The 23905-nt window shown below is 36.9% G+C and overlaps 1 protein-coding gene across 2 annotated transcripts in view; it reads right to left on the reverse strand.

Annotated features, from left to right (window-relative positions):
* Positions 1 to 20481, reverse strand: part of SLC12A1 (solute carrier family 12 member 1) — an 87888-nt gene extending 67407 nt beyond the window's left edge. Inside the window, exons 1-7 of one of the 2 annotated variants that reach the window (XM_081089657.1) lie at positions 20317 to 20481; positions 18381 to 18991; positions 8213 to 8347; positions 8004 to 8079; positions 3026 to 3121; positions 2410 to 2505; positions 528 to 667 (exon numbers count right to left, since the gene is read on the reverse strand). In XM_081089657.1, the coding sequence (XP_080945783.1) occupies positions 528 to 667; positions 2410 to 2505; positions 3026 to 3121; positions 8004 to 8079; positions 8213 to 8347; positions 18381 to 18797 (960 nt within the window). In that variant the 5' untranslated portion in view covers positions 18798 to 18991; positions 20317 to 20481. The remainder of the gene's footprint in view (positions 1 to 527; positions 668 to 2409; positions 2506 to 3025; positions 3122 to 8003; positions 8080 to 8212; positions 8348 to 18380; positions 18992 to 20316) is intronic. The other variant, XM_081089656.1, reaches the window with a different exon arrangement.
* Positions 20482 to 23905: the final 3424 nt, after the last annotated feature.

Genomic DNA, 23905 nt, shown 5'->3' on the forward strand with positions numbered 1-23905 from the left:
TCATCTGTACCACATTTCTATAAAATGCATAGAAGAGTATTAGTCCATGTTAAAGATTTGGAAAACAAGATTAAGATGAATAGAGGGATTGGTCCAACAGCTGGTAAATGTGAGAGCCAGGATTTTAAGTCAGATTTTTTTTTTATGCTCACCAGATATTTTTCCATTGATATTTAGAGAGTGGAAGAGAGAGGGGAAGAGAGAAATATCAATGTGAGAGAAACACACTGATTGGTTGCCTCCTGTACAAGCCCTGGCCAGGGCCTGGGCTTGGGAAGAGCCTGCAACCGAGGCACATGCCCTTGACTGGAATCAGACTGGGGACACTTCAATCCGCAGGCCAATGCTCTAGCTTAAGTCAGTTTTAATGTCAAGCCTAGGGCTTCTTCAACTATATCCAAGTTCCACATTCTGCAGAATAAATCTATTTCTTCTCATCTTGCCATAATAATATGCCCTAGTGCCCTGAAAAAGCAAATTAAGCCAAATTATCTTGCTTGGATAAAAATAGAAGAGCTTTTACTTACCTTAAGAAGGTCTACCACAGTTTCAGCAAATCCCACCACATACATAGCAACAGCCACTGCGTTGGCAAAAGCAAAGATCAAGCCTATAGACCCACCGAACTCTGGCCCTAAGCTCCTGGAGATGAGATAGTAGGCCCCACCTGAAACAGAAACAACATGCTTTACATGAGGAACCACTAAGGGATTTAGTTTATTTATTTTATAAGGGATTTAGTTTATATGGGAAAATAATTCTGAACATCTGAGAACATTTAAAATATTAATTGTTCTAATAAAAAGATTATATTTTCTTAATAATTTTAGGAATCTATGCCACCTTAATGAATAGCTTAAACCTTCCTTGCACTTTGTATATTATCTACAATAGAGCTATCCTGACTCATTAAAATCCAACTTACTGAAACCTATTTAAACACAAATGTTACAAACAAGAATACAGCAAATGTTACCCAAAATGCTTTGTCCTTTATAGAATTTCATTGGAAATTTCAAATCAATAATGTAACTGAAGTAAAATTTTATATCTGAAATTTCCAAAAACAGGCAGGGCTAGCAGAAAATGAAATAGGTGAAGTTTATCATTGCTATTCTAACTCTCTTTCTGTTATAATTTTCTGGTACATAATTGCTATGTGAAAAAGGTATCTGTATAGTTCTGTGTATTATCCACTCTATAAATCATACTTGGTTTTTTTAATGTTTTTAGTTCAAGAAGGCATGATTATTGCCAAATATCTCTATGTGTATGGAGGTGACAAATGGGAAGAAAGGTAGGGAGGGCTTGGAACAATTCTCCCTTGGACCTTGAAAAGGTAGCTCTATATATGGCTGTGTACTTCTGTGCACATGAAATACTGAGCTGGATTAGTTAACTGCTTAAAGGGTACTGAGAGTTGCCAGTGAAGGTAAAAAAGACTAGATGTTGAGAGGCCTGGATAACTTGATATTATCACAGACCATAGTAAATTAATAACTTCCTATACTGAGCTTGTCTTAGCGGTAGACAGAATTGGTAGGGAAATGACATTGAACAAACATGTCTAAAAACAAAACAAAGGATCTTTACTTAAAAGGAATTTCCTCCACTATAGTCACTCCTGTGGGTTAAGGGGTCAAAGTCCTCTCTGAAAATGTAACCTATTTCAGTGGGGCAAATCCCCATTATTTCCTTTGCCCATATTACACTAAATAATTTGGCTAGCCAGTTACTTAGGCTTGGTCAAAATGAGAGCCACACAGAAATTATGAGAGGAGGTGTGTTGTGGGAAGCACAGTGTTTTAGAAGCTCTTGGGTGGGGAGACTTGGGGAAGATACCCCAACAGAAACCCTGAGGAACCAAAGCAGAATGGAAGAGGGAAGAAGGAAGTTAGGACATTGATCAAATTTAGGCACTTCGTTTTCTGTTTAGGCCTGCTTGCTCCTGGATAATTTGAAAGAAACTGTTTGTTTTTCTTTTTAAAGATCTTCTCATGGCTGTTGGACACTGGAAGCATAGTGCTGGGTGAGCTCTGAGGACAGAGTGGGACGTTTCAGCAGTGACAGCTGGGCCACTGGAGAAGACCCATGCTGAGGGGACCTGGGAGAGAGCCAACAGGGCTTGTCCAAGGCACAAAGAAATGCCTTCTTTCTAGACACCTGGTCACTCTCTACTTTGTAAACATGTTCAATCACTGGAAATGGGTTGAAGAAATCTTTTCTGGAGATCTCTTAATATTAGTTGAGAAGAATGCTGCTTTACTCCGTACATTTTGGGTTACTTTGTCTTATGTTAAGGCTTTGGAGACTAATTATCAATATAAAATTTTTACTCCCAACATTAAATCAACTCCAGATGTTAATTCATAACCAAGCTTGCAGTCATAGGTAAATGAATCGGCTTACCTCCTCTTACTACTCCATTTGTACAAATGGCAGACATAGAAATACCTGTGAGTGTTGTCACTACCACACTCAGGCCAATGATGATGACTCCAAGACCTGCAAAATGCCCCAAGAAAAGTGTTTGGCTCCAGTACTTCAAGAAGTCCCCAGTACGTCAGGAGGCAGCAGTCTGCCTCTTGTCACAGAAGGTTGTCTCCGCATGAGAAACCTGAAATGTTCTAAAGAATCCCATTCCACGAAGGTCCAGGAAACACCTGAAATGTACTAAACTTTAAAATGAAAACCGTGTCCAGGAATGATTTTCCAGGAAACACCAGGAAGCGGAGTGCAGACCAGCCTGAAAAATAAACCATTTGCCCAAGGAAGTTGAGCATCTGGAAACCGGGACCTGCAATGTGCCAGAGTCCGTTAGAGAAGAGACCACAGCTGGCCAGGAGTGGGCCGGGTCTATACTCACAGTACCTCATGTTTCCTTCAGCATCCAGATCATCCAAAGAGTTAGCCAGACTTCAAGAACATTGGGCTACTTCCTTGTTCCCATAAAAAAGAAAGTATATAAAAAGTTTTGCCTACCCGTAGTAAGTGATGAGAGCATTAGATATCTTAGAAAGTTTACCTCCACGCACAAACCCGTTAGTTGCTATTGCAGAAGTTGACAACCCAGTAATAGAGGTTACCATGGTGGAAAGAAGAATTATGACAACTCCAAGACCTGTTAGCAATGAAAGATAAAAGACAGCACATTTTACTTTTCTTCCTTGGATTCCGTATGGCCACAAACTACACGGCCTTTTGTTTAAGTCTTCATGGCCAAGCCTTGGGCCACAGCGGAGTTCCTTTGTGCTAAAGAGAAACTGGCTTGCCTGGCATACAGATCAAGTCAGAGGACTGCTCATTACGATGAAGGATGGTTTCCAAACGTAAACACAATCTAAACTGCAGCCCTGGAAAGGAAACGCTGACTTGTGCTGATGTCCTGGGAGAGAAACTACCCTGGCTGTGAAAAGAGAAAACATGACATTTGACCTTCTCTCTTGCTTGAGAGGAATGAATGAGAAAGTTGGGGGGTTGACAAAGGTTAAATCCTTCCCCATTCTTCTTGCATCTCTCTTGCCTGAGGAGGGGTTGCGGGGGAAACTTGGATTACCTTTAAAAACACTCCAGAAAGGTCAGTGGTGAACTATTTGAGCCTGTGTTGCCTTTACCTTACAAATGATCATGCGGGTCACAAGTTTAATTACCTCCTCTGACATATCCATTTGTGGCAATAGCAGAGGTGGATAAACCTGTGATAGCAGTCACTGTCACGGCTAAGCCGATGATAATCACACCAAGACCTCAGTTGAGAGAGGAAAAATAAAGGCAATTAATTGGTGGAACAATCCATTAGGTCGTTTGCATAAAAACCAGCAAGTCTAGGGGAATCACCAAAGGACCACATTTGCATTAAGAAGGGGGCCTAACAACTGCCACAGAGTAAGTGCTCAGTTCTGAAGTTTTCTGCCAATAGCAGCACAGATCCTACAAACTTAAGAGCTAAGATGCGGAGTGTGAAGTTTAACACAATGAAGCAACTATGGCTGGTCAAAATTTAACATGAACCTCACTGATGATGATGATGAAGTTCTAAAGACACCTATACACATAGTAATTGGTCTATACCAGTGGTTCTCAACCTTCTGGCCCTTTCAATACAGTTCCTCATGTTGTGACCCAACTATAAAATTATTTTCGTTGCTACTTCATAACTGTAATGTTGCTACTGTTATGAATCATAATGTAAATATCTGATATGCAGGATGGTCTTAGGCAACCCCTGTGAAAGGGTCATTCGACCGCCAAAGGGGTCGCGACCCACAGGTTGAGAACCGCTGGTCTATACAATACCAAACTGTTAATATAACTAAAGAGTAAATGTTCATCTTTCAGGTAACTATCTCTTCATTTACATTTGGTTGTGTAGGAGTGGGAAATTAGATAAAATCTAACAAATTGTTCATCTGGCAGATAAGTAACATGGAAAGAACCAAATTGAACTACTTTCACTCACTGGCTATGTGACTTCTAACAAGTTAGTTTTCTGAGCCAAAATGGCAGTGAAATGAGAAAGAATGCATGTGTGAAGTGGCCAGCATTGTGCATAGAACACAGTCCACAATCAGTGGCAGTGTTTTGTGATCTGATCCACAATAGTCATAATAGCTATTGCTTATTAAAAGCCTACTCTCTATCCAGCTATGTGTTAGACAACATGAGAAATACAAAGAACAAACAAAATGAAGAAAGCTGACCTCCAGGATCTATGGTACAGAAGTCCATGATTACGAGAGGGAGAGAGTGGTAAACCAAAATTCAAAGGAAGGCAAGGGTGCTCTCAGCTAAGGATTATTTTGAGCTAAAGGTAGTTGAAAAGAAGCAGATACTTCCCTCTATTTGCCTAAACACAGGACATAAATTTGTAAAGGTGCCAGAGACAAGTCTAGACCATTAGTACCAGAGGAACATAAACTTATCTTCTATTAGTTCCTCCATATAATTTGCCTTCCCACAATTTGCCACCCTCCATAAGTGTTGGCAGGCTCTCTAGTTCCAGGAATGATTAGAAGGGTAATCAGCCAAGAGAGGTTGTGATCTCTCTGGACAGTCCCCAGGAGAAATGGAAGTCTAGGGAGATTAAGGGAAGAAACAGGAACGCCCTGGCTCTACCACAGGTCTCTAGGGTTTTTCCAGGTGCAGTAGGAAGAGGCTAACTATGGGTAAAACATGCAAACTCGGACCATATTGCTTTGGCACCTGTACATTCTTAAGTGTGGTGTTGTAAGAAATCGTTGCACTAAATTTTTTACATCTATTGCAGGCTTCCTGGGGTGAGCATCACCTCTTCATCACTATGTAGCCTCAGTTCTTTGTGCCTCTGAAGTGATTTCTTTTGACCTTTTGCACATCATTTTGCTCTTAACTTAGTTTTGAGTAAGTTTGACCAAATGTTTAGCTCACTCCAACAACTATACAGAACCACATAGTTTGCATTTCAGGGTATTAAACCTACTCTGATTTTATTTCCCTACCACAGTTTTCCCCTTGCCTCTATTTTCCCAACAATTCTTAATTTATCCTTTGGCATTGCAAACATCTATGTAAACCATATGAAATCCTGAAATAAATTTTATTCATTTTAAACAGTGGAGGGATTTGTTTCTCTCTCACAAACATAAAATCCCAGGCTAAAAAGTAAAGTAGAGAACATTTAGCTCATAGTTTTCTCAAAGTACAGTCATCTAATCACCTACTCCAGAAAATGCCTGGAACACCTATTAAAAATGCCTATACTTAACTGAGCTTGATCTTTCAGAGTGATCCCTGGATTCTACAGTTTTATAACTTAACATCCCAGGTAATTTTTATGCATCCCACAGTCTGAAAACTATTGCACTATCCTCAGCCTGTCTCAATTTGTGCCTGCCTATTCAGCAAGGTTCTTTAGCATTATCTTCAAAGAATTGATTGGGAAACCCTTAATCCAGCTCCCTAATTTTTAGATGAGAAAACGACCCTCACAGAGTATAAATTACTTGCTTCTGGTCATACCCGCTTTTCACACCCTTCTTCCCTGCCAGACAGTTAAGTTTAGGGGAAACTATCTGGCCCCAGCCACAGTCTCCAAGGCAGAGAAGAACAAGGAGATGGCATTATTGGCTCATTCTACCATTTGCTTTTGGGGACAAGATAGCCAACACTCATGACTCCAGAATGGTTACCTAAGGGCTACAGTTAGTTACTCCTGGCTCCAGCTTTCTTCTGGCTTTCTTCCCAGGGTCTGGGCTTAGAGTATTCAGGTTTCTTCTCCAAGCTATCCCCAAGCAAAAAGAAACTATTTGTACTGTTTCTTTTCTTACCCAATTAAGGGGACTCAAATGGGACCCAGGTGGTGACTTAATGAACTCATTTAGCTTTAAGTTTAGAGCAAAGGCCAGTAAAACTGAGTAAGCGTAGTAGTAAGTTTCTACTACTCACTAAAGTGTATTGTCTGAGAATTAAAAGAAAAGGTAGTGTAAAATTTATTTTAACAGCCATGTAGGTAGAACTCTATCTCTTCTAAAGTAGGATTGAACTATTTAAGTAAAAGGTCTTTATTAAAACGAGACTGATGTCTGAAAGTGTAATAAGCAGTTTAGCAGAAGATAGGATTCTTCCTCTTTTACAGCGTTGCAATAAACATGAAACTGGATTGACTGTGAAAAGTAATGTAAGATCTGATTAAAGTTCAGATTATAGCCCACCATATGGATGTTAAATAAATTGCATTAAAAAGAATTACTTTTGCCCTTGGCTATGCTCACACCTCCAAACAAAGTAATGTTTCTTGATGATCTCAATAAGTCACTAATCTGCCCTTAGAAACCTAATTTTGCATGAAACCCTGGAGCACAAACTTGGCAATATTAAGATGCAGGTTTTCCATGGAACAGCATATACTTAGCTGGGACCCTGCGGCTGTAAGCATTCATTTGACATGCATCATAAAGTCAGCAAGCAGCCCTTTGTCAGGAGCCCAGCCGTTGCCAAACATGAAACATGGAAAAACTATGGGAACAGGTTCCAGTTTTTCAATTTACAACCCAGCCCTTTCTTTTTTCCAAGTTAGTCTTCTGATGATTCTGAATGTGTTCTGAGGAGCAAAGGTATTAAATAATGACCAAGTACCGTTTGAATGAGAAGTGAGATACATTCTGGAATAGTATCTGAAAGCATATCCAAATGTCTATGTTCTTGATACTAATGATTTGTAAGTCTTCCCTAAGAGTGAATCCATAATGTCTTTTCCATATATAGAGTAGAACACCATTATTAATTTTTATCACATTAAATCAGGAACTTTGATAAAATTCAAATACATTTTTATATAAATTTTTTATTAATATACTTTCAATAAAAAGATTTGCCACAGGAAATAATACTTTAAATAGAATATAATATTTAAACATTAAATAATCACTCATAATAATTTCAACATTCATTTTCCATTTAGAAAAATTAGCAAGAGCTATATATATGATCTGAGTCATTTTATCTATCACTGTAAGCTTCCATCTGGCAATACTTTATTAACCTTTGTTTTCTTACTGCTGATACCTGAAATGAACAGAATTATTTTCTTTGGAAAATGTTCAACAATTCAGCATTTTTATTTGTCAGGTCACATTTTCTCTTGTTTTCCTCAAGTTATTTTTTACTTAGTGAAGTTCTGCCAATAATCATAAGGGGGATACTCTGATAAATGTCAGTATGTCACAAATATGAATACTATTATTTAATATGAATGTGTATCTCTCTACCTGTACACCTAAAACTCTATGAAAATGTAGAAATATTTCCTTGAGCACTTATCTGGTTGGCAAACTGGAAAATTCCAGTCGCCCAAGAGTTAATGCTTCACCTTTCCTCTCTGACAAACATGTCTAAGAGGCAAAACGAGAGTACAAATGCTCTTCTGTGACCTTCATCTCACATTCAGCATTAATGGTGAACACAAACTGCTTATTGAGCTTAAAATTGACATAAAACTTTATATAAGAAAGGGGGAAAATGCTTACCTATTCCAGCTTCTCCAACAATCCAGGAGAGGCGAATGAAGAGCATGACACCCCAGATATTCAGCATGCATCTTACCTGTGGATGGAAGGATGTTGAAAGGGACATGAGAAGTGATAGTGCGTCGTAACCCTGGTGTTCAGGCCTTGTTAACAGTCTACTAGAACATTGAATGGATCATTTTCATTTGTAAACAGAGGAGCTTTCTCACCAGCACACCTTTCACCCATCCGAACTTCACAGCCCCGGATTTATCTTCTTCTTCTTTATTTTCAGCTTGTTCATCTCCAGGCATCCCATCACCGTTAGCAACCCTGTCAGTTGAACCTGGGGCCACTGCCACATTCTGCATTGTTACAGAGAGCAAAGACATAGTATACATCAACAAACACACGTTTCCATAAAAACTTCAGAGCAAATCAAAACAATGGACATAAACTTAGACAAAAAAAATAATTCTAGACATTTTAAGATAATTAATGTCTGCCCTGGGAAGCTGAAGGCACCAAGACGGCAGGTGTGGTGCGCAATCTGGGCACTTCTTCTACTGGTGAGAATATTACCTTAAAGGAAAATGACCAGCTTTTGATTTGTTTAGAACACAAAAGGAACAAGAGAGAGAAGAAGGGATGCAATAAAAGGAGGAAAGTCTATCAAGAGTGAATGAGGGTCTTTGAGAAGACTTGGTAAGAGGACCTGAAAGTTAAGCTTCTTTTAACTAAAACAGAGTACCTGGCCTTCCTTCCATTACTCTCTCTGGGATTCATTTTATTCATCTAAAATAATGATGATGAAACTTCTCTACTCACGTCAGAGTATCTTTAAGAAGATTCAATGAATGGATACAGATTTTTTCCTTTTAAGAAAAAGGTTTAAAGGCATTGTATAGCTATACAATGCTATTCCTGTAGGAAAAATTTCTTTTTGATGAGATATGCCTTTGCCTGAGAACTGTGGGCTGTGCTATTAGTATTGCACAGAAGGAAAGAAGTCTCATAATTAGAAAGATTGGCTGAGTGTGAAATGAGAAGTAGTATAAAAAAGCTTAAAATATTCATTCATTTATTTATTTATTTTTAATTAATTTTTCCTATGGCCTAACTTTGAAAAAGACCTTCCTTATTAGTAGAAAGTCTCTGAATTCAGTGGGGGAGGTAATAGCTCTGCTTCTCTCAAGAATAACTCCCTAATTTCTCTTTTAGGTATGACTCTTATTAATTTCAGAAGCATCCACTTAATTTAGCCTATCTGGCACCTACCTGACTCTGTAATGGTTGGACTATTCCCCACTGTGCTTCCCAAAATCAATCTTTCGCAGTAAGGGTTTTGAGACCATTAGGGAAGTCTTTTAATTCAGCACTTAATTATTATTAAAGGACAACTTTATTTGTTTAAATGTTTTAAATTTATTTAAGCCTAGAATGATCTGTTCTGACATTACCAGCTAAGAGGTCTTGGACAAGGGTACCCCCTGCCCCCTAAAATGAAACTGGCATGAAATAAATATTCCATATTAATTATAAAGACTTTATTTGGCGGCCATCGTAGTTCTTGCCCTTGCCATGCTCAGGGATTCTTGCTGCTTGAGCTTTGGTGTACCATTAGCCTACACACTGTAAACTGGCTCTAATTTAGGCTGTTTATTCAAAATGAGTTTGACTTCTTGTCTCCTTCCTCCAGCATATTTTTTTTACTTCTCTATGTAAGTGAGGATATTTTCCAATTTTGTTCTCGCATAAGACTTTTTTCATGATACTAATGTGACACTTGGGTAGCCAATGTAATATAATACAATAAGAGTCATTGTACGCCAACTAAACTGAAAAGAAGATGGTGGTGTTGGTTACTTCTCCTCAATGTCAACTAAGGGCCTTATATATCAGGCTATTGATAAGCACTATTGAATCCATAAAGGGGAGTTGAAGGTCACCTGATATCTATCACGTAAGAGCAGACAACTTAGTTCCTCATCCGTTCTGGCTTCCTGTTTCTTTTCTCTTCCTTCCCCATCGGGTATTCCCTTTCTCACGCTTTCCTTCGTACAGGCCACGTTTCAAAAGGGAGGGGAAAGGAATAAATCCCAAGCCAGATTATTTTATTTAAAGACAGCATTGGAAGGAAAAGGTTGAATGAAAAAGGATACAAATTAATAGTTAAATTTAGTTATGAATTACCTGGAGTATATATCTTAAGCATCTTTAAGTCTCTGTTTGCACAGATAATTGAAAGTCGACAGCATATATTAAATCAATGTAAGATATGGATAAAGAAGTCCATGGAAGTGGAGGCTGAAGTAGCAGGGCAGAACCCGGAGCTGTGTTCTAGCACAAATGCAAGTCATGCATGTAATTCACAATTTTTCAGTAGTTAATTTAAAAAAAGTAAAAAGAAATTAGTAAAATAACATGGGTTCAGATATGGATCCTTAAATTTTAAAAATATACTTAATTTCTGCAGAATATCATATTTTTAATACTTGCAATGTAAATATTCATTAACAGCTGTGGAACCCCACACGGTAGATGGGTGAAACAGTTGGGGTTGTTCTCCAGTCAATTAAAAATTCAACTTCTCCCTGAAAGGATTCTGTAAACATAAGGCAGCTGAGTGGGTCAAATGTAACTTTCATTTTCTACAATTGGAAAATCAATGAGAACAGAGAATTGAGAAATGTGTTAAAATGTCCATGACAGTTGAAGAGATTATTTGGTTAGGAGATTCATTTATTGACTTAATTTGAGAAAAAACTTTTAACATTGTCAATAATCTAGTTAATCAAGATCCCATGGCCAGATTAAGAAGTACAAATTGTCAATTATAAAAATAGTCATGGCAATATAAAGTACAGCAAGAGGACTATAGTCAATAACATTGTAATAACTATATATAGTGTCAGCTGGGTGATCACTTCATAAGGGGTATAAAAGTCTGAGCACTATGTTGTACACTGAAACTAATATAATACTGTATGTCAAATATAATTGGAAAATAAATTAAATTTTAAAATTGTTATTTAAATGTTAATATGCTTTGGAAAAAAAGATCCCATGGCCAGACCATCAGCAGTTACTCATTCAGGGTAAAGGCAATTTCCTTTTCCTGGATTAATTGGGGATCCCATGAGACAAAGCCTTAATCACTTGCTTTACAAAGGTAGTCTTGGGAATAAAGCCCATGTTTTATGATTAAACCTGAACTTGACGGTCTGGTTCAGGAAATTGCTTTGCTCTCTGATGAACTCTGAGGGTAACTGTGACCCTTAGATCTGGATTAATGAGAATACCAATGGCTGTAAAAAAAAAAAAAAATCTTACAAAGTAGGTTAAAGGATGAATAGAATATTAATATTTCCTCTTAAATGAACATATCTTTCTGACTGATGCCCTTCTAGTTAAGTTTAATAGTTCTTTAACTTATCTCTCTATATAAAGCAAAAGAATCTTCTCTAGGACATGTCAAGGAAATCATCATATATAGAAATTAGTAAGGCAATAATTTTCTCAACTATTCCATCAATGTAAAATATATAACCCTCCCTTAGGTAAATATGTTCAACCCGCTAAAGTTTCAAAATTTTAAATATATTTATACCTTAGAGGGGGAAAAACCCTGCAATGTATATATTTCTTCTATTGACTTTAATGGTCTGCTAGTAAATTTATAAGTACAGAATCCATTTCCATTGCTCATTCCCAGAGTTCAGAAACTGCTGCACCATATAAACTAGAAGACTTGCAATCCAGTTTGGGCTATGCAGTTAATTCAGGGTGTGTCCCCCAGCGAGTTACTTAACCTTTCCTGGATATTGCAAATGAAGATACGTCCACTGGGTTTTCTGGGAATTTTACTTTGAAGTAGTTTACTTGAAGGCAAATTCATTTTTCTATGTTTGCTATCTTCCTGTTCTGACATGGCAAAGTAAAACTTGGTTTCCCTTCTTAATAAATGCCTCGTTTGCAAGCCCAAACAGCAATGATGATAAAGTACTGAACAAGACTTTGGGGGAGGGTTTGTGGGTGGTCGGTGGCTGTGGCAAGCAGACTCCTGGCTCCTGCATGTTCTTGGGACCAACATCTCAAAGACTAATAAAAGTTTTATGCTTGCTGCCTGGAACCAGTTTTTCCCCTTCATACTTGGAGTTAATTTGTTTGTTCACACTCCATTACCATAAATGATGACCCATAACCTTTATAAATGCATTTTAAATTGCATAGCTTTAGGGAATGATTATTTATTTACTAAGAGTTTTTACCTGTGCATTAAGTATTCAGAGAAGGTAAAATAAAGTGCATTAAAAAGGAAGAAAGAAAATAAGAAAAACCATTTGATAACAAACTTTGCTCCCCAAATACTAATAAACTAATAAAGCTTCAATTGTATACAGAGGAAGGAGTAAATGAAAAAAATAACATATTTATTCTTTAAGTTCTAACTAGATACATTTTCAAGCTTTTAGCCTTTAATCTCAGGATAGTAGAAACTTTAGATCATCATTGAGAAGTAGTTTCATAAATATTCAGTCCTACATGATACCTTCCCTATTATTTTAAAATGTTTTTTATCATTGAAATTTTAAACATATGCAATAATAATAAGAAGAATATATCTCATGTACTTATCATTCAGCTTCCACAATTATCAACATATGTCCAATACCATTCCCATAGACCTCTTAGACTGCTGCCACTGGATTGTTTTAAAACTAATTCCTAAGGACCAGATAATTCCTAAGGATCATTTCAGAATTAAAAAAAAACACACAACATGATTCTAATCACATTTGTATATCTTAATAGCCAGTATTACTATGTTTGTACATTCCTAGCCCTTTGTGATAAAGGGGGATATTTTAAATTGTGAAAATAAACAAAACAAAGCAGAAACAGACTCATAGACAGAGAACAAATTGATGATTGCCAGATGGGAGGGTGTGGAGGATGGTGAAAAAGGCGAAGGGTATTAAGAAGTACAAACTGCCAGTTATAAAGATAGCCATGGGGATGTAATATCATAGTATATATAGTCAATAATATCATAATAACTGCAGGGTAATATCCTGGTGATCAACCATAAGGTATATAAATATCTAATCACTATATTATAGACTTGAAGCTAATGGGATATAGTTAACTATAATAAAAAAAATTTTAAAAAGGAAATAAAAAGAGGGTTTTTTTTCCTCGTTCTAAAAGTTACTATAGACTATGCCTCTAACTCATACCAATGGAACAATTTACAGTCACAGTATTTTTACTACATCTGAAAAAACGCATGGCTCACACACAAATGGACATATTTTTGATAACTTGGGCCAACAGGTAGCTATATGTGATAAATCATGATAAACCAGAATATGAAAATGAAACGAAATGATGCTTAGTATTTTCCAAGTATACTTTAAAGGAACTCCTATCTATCACTGAACAATTTATAATGGAAAATTAATCTTTTGTTTGTTTGTTCCCATAGAGTATTTTAATAGTAAGAGCTCCCGCTGTGGCCTTGGGTACTACAAACGCGACAGGTATTAGAATGAGCCCTTATTTGAAGTTTAACTCCAACAAATATTTTAGGGGTAGCTTCTGGTCATCCCTGGCCTTAAAGGCATTTATTGCCTCAATTTTAATGTCTATTTTATTTGCTTGGCGATATGTCTAATAGCCCCAATTTGAATGCTAAAGTTCTAAATTTGAACTTTGAAACAGTTTAGAAAAAGTTGTTTTATAGGGAACAAATTTGTACATTTTAATTGTCCTTTTTCAGAAGATAAGCATTTCTACATTGACTTCTGTGGTTTAATGCTTACTTTGACTACATATCCTTTATTTCTACCCATAGCAATGCCATTTGACTTAGAAAATTTTAAAATCTCTTTAACTTGCTTTATACAGAAGCTCTTATAAATAAATAGCTAATAAATGTTTTTAATGGTGACAATGAAAATTGAGATCTGCAATTAATTCTGTAGGGGAAGCAACATAATGTCTTGGCACAGTCCCCAAAATAAGAAGGAATTGGGATCTCCTGCTCAACCCATCATGACTGAGGTGTGGTTTCTCCCTTGTGCCCAAGTTCCACCAGATTCCATTGCCATGGAATGAGCCGAGGCAAAGGGCTTATGGGAGAGTAGGCTGAGGGTGAAATATGTAATAAAGAGCATGGACTCTGGAGTCCTGTAGGCATGGGTTCAACTTATCAGCCTGTGACCTTCAAGATAAAAATAACTTTTAAAAAAGGAAATAAGAGGGTTTTTTGACCTTGGAAGTTTTGAGTTCTCTAAGTCATTGTTTTCTAAGGTCCATAGGATTTTATAACATTTTCATCATCTATAAAATAAAAAGAATAGTAGTACCTAACTAGAAGAGTTATAAGGATTGAACAAGAATTTGTCAAATGTGAGCATTCTGCTTGATATATATATACACACACATATATATATATAATTCTCAGTAAAAAGTTTGTTATTATATATCAGAGTCACACTTAATGCTTTTATTCATACATTTATTTTAGTTGCTAACAATCTAATGACTCACATATGAAGTCATTCTATGGACTTTGTTTAGAATCAGTTTCTAAACAGTTGGTTTCCTTAACAATAATATTTTTATTTTTATAGTATTTTATACATTTCATAGACAATTTATTTCAATGACATGAGAACAGTGATTTTGATAGAAAGGCTATGTATTTTCCTGATTCCTTTGTAATTATGTTTTTTCTGAAATGCTAACAATGGTAGTTAGTAAGGCTGAAAATGAGTTCCATGAAAAGATGGCCATAAGAATTACAGTGGATACTAAAAGTGGGATTGTTTTTACAAAGTAAAAATACTAAATTAATCTTTGCTAGATGTATAATATAATGATCATTATAAATGTTTTGATATGGGAAGATCTCCAAAGTATATTGTTTAGTGAAAAGAGCAGAGTGCAAGAGAATGTGTAAAATATGTCTTAATACATGTTTGAAAAAAGAATATGGACAGAAAATTATATATATATACATATATATGTATATATATATATATATATATATATATATATATGTGTGTGTGTGTGTGTGTGTGTAGGCATAAAAAATTTCAGGAAGGATTTATAAGAAATTCTCAGTAATGATTCCCCTGAAGAGAATAACTAAAGAGTTACATTAGATAACAGACAGTTCAATAAATATATTTAGTACTTGTTAAATATTGGATCGATGTATAGTTTACTTTTTAAATAAAAATTTTAAATTAGCTAGTAGCTAGTATAAAAATTACCATAATCGTTATCAACATTTTTGAGTTTCTATCCATTGGAGGCAATATGCTAGACTTTATATGCATATAAACATTAGTATTCACAAGCAGCTTGCAAGATCAGCTGAAGTTATGTAGCTTGTATAATACTGTAGAGCAAGTAAGGGATGCGCTACTCTTTTTTTCTGCTTTTAATTAGAGTTTTCATAAATTCTTAATTCATAATCACCAGTATAGGCATTTAACTCTTTACTATACAGAAAATAAAAAGGATTTCTTCAATCATGATAGCACATCATTGGCCTAACAAATTCTGTCAATATCTGCTTCTACTAGAATTTCACTTAAGATTGATACTTAAAACAAGATATTTCAAACTTATTTTTCATTTTATCAATTAGGACAAACTTGTATTTTTTCTTTCTGACTTGGGAATTATAACCACAACTAGCACAAAATCCAATTGGTTTCTGATTAAATATGTTTTGCCATTTAGTATAAATGTACCATTCTTAAAAGGCTTTTTAAAGCAATATAATAATGAATGCAAAAAGATCACCAAACAAGTAATATGTCAATTACTTTCCACTTTTAAATTAAGTAAACACTATCATTTACAATTTTTTGCATACAAAAAAATCTGTGATATAGCTGAGTATTATCATATAATGTTTACTCTAGTTGGGATTTGAGAAACTACCATAAAAAATGTCAAGGACCACAAGGAGGTGGCAGTAGAGTTACATTACATTACATTGCAGGGCTTCATCTTCTATTGGGGGGTGTGGGGCAGAGGAAAACCGGGGAAATGAAATAGTAGTAGCAAATTCACTGGGAAGGAGAGAGGTGAATAGAAGAAGGCGCTGCAATCAAAGGATATCACAGGGTAGAACACATGGGGAGGCCGACTTATCCCTACAACTTTAGTGACACTACAGGAATGTACCCACCGTAGTTGCTGTGGTTGTATTTGAATTCTGCTCCCAATTTGGCCCTGTGGACACTTGTGTATGATTTAATCAAAATGAAGTACCCTAGATAAGTAAGGGTCAAGTTCATACAAAGAGTAACTTATTGCTGTACTCATCCAGCATGATTAGTCAGGGCGTGGGACCGAAACCTAACTTTTAATTTATTTCCTTTGCCATTCCTTTGTAGGTGAGAAAAAAAAATGCTTTGAGTCAAAGTCAAGTCCTCAGTCTCATTTTATCTTTCCAAAAAAATATGATAACCCAGCTATCACAACTGTCAAATGCAGCTATTCCATTTCTACTGAATCAGATGGTTGTTTTTTTTAACAACGTCGTTCCCTCTGAGTTAGTCTTCCTGTGTATAAAGATTTACATGTTACAGCTTTAGAAATTGTAAATAAGCTACTCTTCTCTCTCCAGAATTTCAGTCCTAGGAACAATGTGAGTTTACTCCATTTCCTTTTTAATAGAGTTAAAATTTATTTTCTTTTATTGTTAAGTTGGGGAAGGGGGTGAATGAGAATATTCAAATTTTGATCACAATTTTATGAAGGAGCAGCTTTAAAAAATATGTTGAAGTATGGTGGAATGGAATTTCAGGACTTTAAAGAGGACTTTGGCTCATTTTACTACTTCAAAATAAATTGAAATTTCTTTATAATGCCCTAAATTTCTCTTTCTACCCCTCCCACATCTTGGAAACCCCTATACACTCTTTTGTCAGCCTTCTTTTCCCTCTTTCCGCTCCCTTTTTTCTCTTCTCCTCTCCTCTTCTCTCAAATAGAAAAGGGAAGTGACACCTTGGTCTGATTTTAAATTGCCCTCTTCTCAAAAATCTTCCGGGGGGTTGTCACTTTGTATGACATTGCCACATTGCTAACTCCTCTTGACATTAATATCTCAGGTAGTCTAAAGCATATTCCTATAAAGAAAACAGCCATGTAACAAAGTGTTGCAGATATAGTACACGGAACGTCAGGTTTGGTGGGGAGAGGAGATGCGTACACAGACAAAGTTCAGAGCATGGGCTCCGTCTCCCTTCACCACCCTCTTCCCCCGCAAATCACTCAGTCTCTGGTGTAGAACCCAGAGTCAGAGACCTTATACAATCACGGAAAACAAGTTTTGGAGATGGGTTTCCTTGGGAAAAGAAGGATGAGCAGAAACTAAAAGGAGCTTTTCACCTTTATTATCATCTTTCATGAGATTGGTATTCCTAGAATCCCCAGAGTAGGTGGTCATTTAATAAAAAAAAAAAAAAATGGTTGAACAAATGAATGAATATGAAAGAAATTGTTCCAACCAATTTTTTCCCTCATCTCAACACTTGGGCAAGAGTAAACTATATTGGATATGTGACAGCTGATTATTCTTCTTACAAGTGATTATACCGACAAAGAATGATATTCATTCCCAAATGTGTTCCTGAAGACCAGGAAGATAAAGTGCATCAACATATTTTAGAGCAGGTTATGGAAGAAGAAACGGATGAAGCTTACACATGATTTGCTACAAGATTAGAAAAAGTGCTGCCTTATGTTTCTGGCAGATTTGGGAACTGTGGCTATATTCCTGAAATAATAAAAAGTTTAGCCACATCTGTGCTTCTGTAGTTAAATTTAATTTAGTTACTTTTATATGTTTAAGTGCACTCGGGAGCCTCAGGCGAAGCTTTGAAGAGGAAGGGAGAACATGCTGAATCTTATAAATCTCTGCTATCTCTTTAAAGAACATGGAAAATACCCATGTGCACTAAAGGCTGGTACCACAGAATTAACTACAGCAAGCACCAGGGATTTTTTCTTTCTTTTTTTTTTTTTTACAACTGTTGTAGAAGCATTCATCCTAAGGTGAAATCAGCTTAGTATTCAGTTTGACATGTTTAACCAAGTGTGAATCGAGTAGACTACAATTGTAAACAACCGAGGACATATTGCCTAACTTTCAGAGTCAATTCTCTAGTTTTCTTTCCTCAGTCAGTAAATACCTGTGAGACGCTTTTGTGTATTTTCTGCTCATTGGGAACGAGGGACAGTTGTGTAAGTAAGATGGACAGTTTGGAACAGACCTCGTCATTGGATGCTTCTACATTCCTAGTGCTATGAAAGAACAAGAAATCGCCTGAAGGAGGAAGGGAGGACACCTGCTTGTTCTCTTAATCTTACCTTTGCAAGCTGCTCGTGAATTTCAAGTATGCTGGGTCGATTGGCCTTGGGCCCGCTGAGGCTGCCGGTGTTGCGATAGTACTCAATCTTGGGGACAGCATCCATGGTGTTGTGGCCAAAGGTTTGTAGGTAGTATGTGTTTGTGTGAGAATCATAAACATGAAAACTAGCATCTGTCTTAGTAGTTTCTCCGTTTTGGAGGAAATTGTCATAGCACTCCTGTTTCCCAGGCCTGAAGCTGATTCTGAATCTGGTCTGGGCTTCATCCCCAAAAGAGGTTTCCTCATAATGGGGAGGGTCGCTGTTATCCGCTGCGGCACTGCTCTCATGGCCCTCATTTATGACATTAACTTGAAAGCGATTGGTATTACTGGGCGCTGAGTCCAGAAATACGTTGGAAGAATTGTTCAGTGACATCTTCCAACTAAATTTTTTTTTGGGGGGGGACTCAGCTATTTACTTTATTATTGCTTTTTTAAAAAATTATATATTTCCTCCTCCAAATAAACACTAATGTGTTTACATTAGGGAGCCCCTGGCTTTTGTTAGAAGAGCTCAATAAGTAGATTCTTGATGTATTTCCTATTCAGTCTTCACATTGTTCTTCAAAGCTGTCATTGAAAAAGAAAATTAAAACTTGGTCCAAGTAATAGAAATATATTTAAGTAGGAATGGAGGTGTGAGGAAACAGTGATCTTTCACCAGACATATATTTTTGAGTTAATTTCATTAAAGTACCTGTCCAGGAACCTTAATCACCTGAGTAATTAAATCCCAGGATAAATAACCAGGGATTCAGCAAACCGAATTTCCAATAGAGTCATTAAACTGTTACCTGCGTTTGTAGTCTTTGCTTAGACTCTGTGCAGGTGGATTCAATAAGACTTCAGGAAAGATTTAACTACTGATTTAGTACAGTAAGAGCTGATGAGAACATTCTTAGCCTGAAACACAGTTCATCGACAGTACTAAATGTTGAAACTGCAAGGTATTTTTTGATTGATATCTATATAATTAAATGATAAGTAAAATTTAAAAATATTTAATCTTCTAAAAGTATATTCTTGGTAGACTTTAAAAATATGTACTGTCAAGACGATGTCCCTCTAAATCAGCGATTCTCAACCTGTGGGTCGCGACCCCTTTGGCAGTCGAACGACCCTTTCACAGGGGTCGCCTAAGACCATCCTGCCTATCAGATATCTACATTATGATTCATAGCAGTAGCAACATTACAGTGATGAAGTAGCAACGAAAATAATTTTATGGCTGGGTCACAACATGAGGAACTGTATTTAAAGGGCCAGAAGGTTGAGAACCACTGCTCTAAATGATGAGCTTTCTTACTTGCCTTCAAAATGTTTGATTTGCTCAAAAATTTGTCTGTTTTACAAATGCCATTATAAAGTCTTAAAAATAACATATGACTAACCAGGGTAAGGACATAAATCACAGTCCTCAGTAAAGTTGTATTCGATATTTAGTTTAAATAACCATGCTTCTCTGATTCCCCTTAATTAAATATTCTGACTCTTCACTGAGAAGTTTATATGTGACTTTTAGATAAGCAGAGTATTGAATCATTTTCAAAATCCATGGTATAACCCCATCTTAGCACATTCTTTCTTTAGAATAATATCCTTTAATTTATACCTTAAAATCTGTCTTTTCCAAAAAAGTTTTAAAAAGTACAAAAACTTGCCTCTCTCCTGAAATTAATAAAACTATTTATTAGAATTTAAAAAATTTCAACTTCAACTCTCAAGTAACCTGTCCTGGGGAAATCCTAAGCGACTCTGTTGTCTCTTCAGTTTTTATGGAATATCCCACTTCTCTCTATCATCCTTGATATCCTCGCCCTTACTCCACTCCTCAGAATCTACTTTATGCATAATATTAAGTGGCATTTTACCCTGCCCAGAAATGTTTAACTCACCTCCGGAGCCTTTTCTCTGGAAGCGTAACCTGCTTCAGCATCACCCAGGCATATATGGGGCACTTAGCTTTCAGCTCAGAATCTTAGGCTTCTTCTTATTGGTTAGAATCTTCCTGGAAAGAGATGACTGAGCAATAATTGGCCTGGAATAATACAGTAGGTCCCACCCAGTCATTAGCCCTGAGGAACCTTAAGTACTACATCAAATAGTAACTAGTGGTAAACCATTAATCCTTTTAGACAGAAAGTAAAATAAAGTTTCTTTAATTCATAAGGGGAGTTGTGTTACTCAACAGCAATTATCCAACAAAATATGAGCAGCGCGTTAGTTGTTTGGAACTAAATAAATTCAATCCCATCTTCTTATTTCACATGATTCTTAGTGACCTCCTATTGTTTGGCATGTGCAGAAAATGTAGGTCTCCAGAGATAATTTCTATACATTGTAACTAGAACATGCTATTTGAGATTATTTTATCTTGCTTATCACACATATTACTTTGACTTTCTCTGCATGGGATTGAGAGTACAGTCAATAATTTATTGCAAATATTCCTACGTAGTAGGAAAACAGTTTCAAGAAGAAATCAAACTGTAGCTAAGTTTCCCAGTGGCTAAAGGACCTTTTTGTCTCCCTTTCGGAAACATTTTATCAAACTCGGATTTTGAGTTTTGTAAAGGGAAAGGTTTGGCTCACATCTGGGAGGTGGTAATTATTACGACAGCACAAACAATTCCTCCCTGCAGGTTCTGTCACGGTTTTCAACTGCGAACATTGAATGAGTCCTCCTTGTGTTTTATCCGAAACTATGCAAGTGAGTTCCGGTTGCCTGAGCAGCAGGGCTGTGGTGTGATACAGGGAGTGACAACAAGCTCTGGAGTCAGAATGCTCCCTTCCCATCTTGACCCTGCCACTTCCTACCTGTGTGATCTCTGGCAAGTTCCTCAGTCTCTTTCTGCCTTTATTTTCTCATCTGTAAAACGCGGTTGTGGATAATAGTGCTACCGACCTTGTGGTGGAGTTGCTGGGGTCCAGCCCCAGGGGTCCAGGGGTTCCCAAAGGTGTGGACGGAGTCGGCGAAGAATGTTTCACACGCAGACAGCTTTCAGAGCTCTATCGCTCTCTTTAGTCTCCGTGGATTTTCCTGTGCCTGGCTGAGGCCACAGAGAAAGTTCCCCAGGCAAACTGAGCCTTTATTTTACAGTCAGAGGTAAACAAGGTAGTGGTTTCCATAGTTACAATGTTCTTGTGAGTTTCACTTGTTTTTGTTCTTGCTGCACTTCCCTCAGCCCATTAGCTTCCCAGATAAGATCTAGGGAGTGTCATAAGGTCAAGGCTAAATATGCTAAGAGGACTGTGCCCTCTAAGCTAGGACTTGTTTGTGACTTTGCCAACAGGTCAGTCCGAGGCTTAATCCTATATTGGCTCCCCACAGTGGAGTTATTGTGAGGAATAAATGAGTCAATTTGTGTTTATACTTAGGGTTCGCTTTTACTATTTTAGCAATATTTTCAGTTGGTGACTTTCAGCCACATCCAAGATTCTGGGGTGAATCATTAGAGACTGGGATAGATCCTATGCCTACTAAAATAGGGAGAAACAGATGCCAGACTGTACAAAGGGGCCTAGAGGTACCTAAGTAAAACCCCTTAGATGCTCTTAGGTAAGTGTCATGCTAATCCGTCAGGCCAATGTACGAGGCTGTACGTTATTAGAGACAGAATTGCAAGTATGTACCTGTAACTTCTGCTCTCAAAAGGCCACTGGAGCAAGGAATTTATCTGCTTTACCAAGAGTTCTGACTCCCCAAATAGAAGGTAGTCAGGCATAGGAATTAGTCACATTTCAGATTCAGCTAGGTGGGGCTGGTTATTTAAATCAGTTGAAATGAGGCTGAAACCGAAAGCCAGTCCTGTTCACTGGCCTTCGACAGGCGCTGTGGACTCACTTGCCGTTACTTCTGCCACGTCTAGTCTCCCTTCCTTCAAATGTTCCCCCAATGCCTGTCCCCTTTCAGGAGCCTACCTATTTCTCTCTTTCTTATTTTCTTGGGGGAAGGGAGTACAATGGACACTTATTTATTATATTCCATGTCCCGGATATGGTGCTAGGAAGGTTTTTTGTTGTTTGTTTTGCTTTTGCATTTTTACTGTGGTAAAATACACTTCACATAAAATGTACTGCCTACTCATCTTCAAGTACACAGTTCAGTGATACTAAGTACACTCACATTGTTGTGAGACCATCACCACCATCCATCCCCATAACTCTTTTCATCTTGCAAAAAAAAAACCCCGACCCTATAGATCTATTAAACAATAACTCCACATTCTTTCCCCCTTTCACCCCCCATTTCCCATTCTGGGGTTTTTAATGATTTTTGACTACTTTACTAGTAAGTACCTCATGTAAGTGGAATCAAACAGTATTTTCCTTTTTTTGTAAATGGCTTATTTCACTTTGCTTAATGTTCTTAGGCATATTGCAGAATTCCCTTCCTTTTCAAGGCTAAATAATATTCTATTGTGTATATTTACCACAATTACTTATCCAGTCATCCATTGATGGGCACCTGGGTTACTTCCATATCTTAGCTATTGTGAATAATGCTGCTAGAAATCTGGGTGTACAAATATCTTTTTGAGACTCTGTTTTAAAATTCTTGGCCATAGACCTGAGCAGTAACCGTCTTTATAAGATCTGTAGAAATATGGGACAATGTTGGAATGTAGCAGAGTGTTTCCAAACAAGGACTCTGACATTAGATTGCCCAAGTTCAATTTCTAACACAACCCTTCTCTAGCTTGGTGATCTTGGGAAGTTAGTCTCTCTCAACTTCAGTTTCTTACCCGTAAAATTGAGATAATAAAGTGAAAATAGTAATACTGAACTCAAAGGATTGATGAAAGTATCAAATCACATAATAAATGGAAAACACCTAATTTATTGTTAACTCAGTAAATATAAGTCACTCTTTTTTAAAAAATATATATTTTTATTGACTTCAGAGAGGGAGAGGGAGAGAGAGATAGAAATATCAATGATGAGAGAGAATCATTGATCGGCTGCCTCCTGCACACCCCCCACTGGGGATTGAGCCCGCAACCTGGGCACATGCCCTTGGCTGGAGTTGAACCCAGGACCCTTGAGTCCACAGGCTGACACTCTATCCACTGAGCCAAACCAGCTAGGGCTATAAGTCATTCTTATTTTGGTATGTTTGGCAGTGTTGTATTCTCAAGTGATACAAATATTTTTGTATTTATTTATCTCCTGCTATTCCTCCATACATTGATTATGGAGAGTCAGAATTTTATACTTGGAAAATATTTTGGAATTATAGAATTCTATCTTTTCACTTATCAAATGAAGAGAATAGAGACTTGAGAAATGGAATAATTTACACTAAACCATTGCTTTTTAAGGTTTGGGAACCTATATTACTATGTATGAACAGTGAGGATAATAAATAATGATAGAAAGGTATGTTTAAACTGAGTTTTATGGTTCTCAAATTCCTTTCACATTCATCATGTCACTTAGTCCTCTCAGCATTCCTGCAAGACATACAGAATGGGTTTCTTTATC

The sequence above is a fragment of the Myotis nattereri genome (genome assembly GCF_964212035.1).
Source record: "Myotis nattereri genome assembly, chromosome: 1".
NCBI lineage: Eukaryota > Metazoa > Chordata > Mammalia > Chiroptera > Vespertilionidae > Myotis > Myotis nattereri.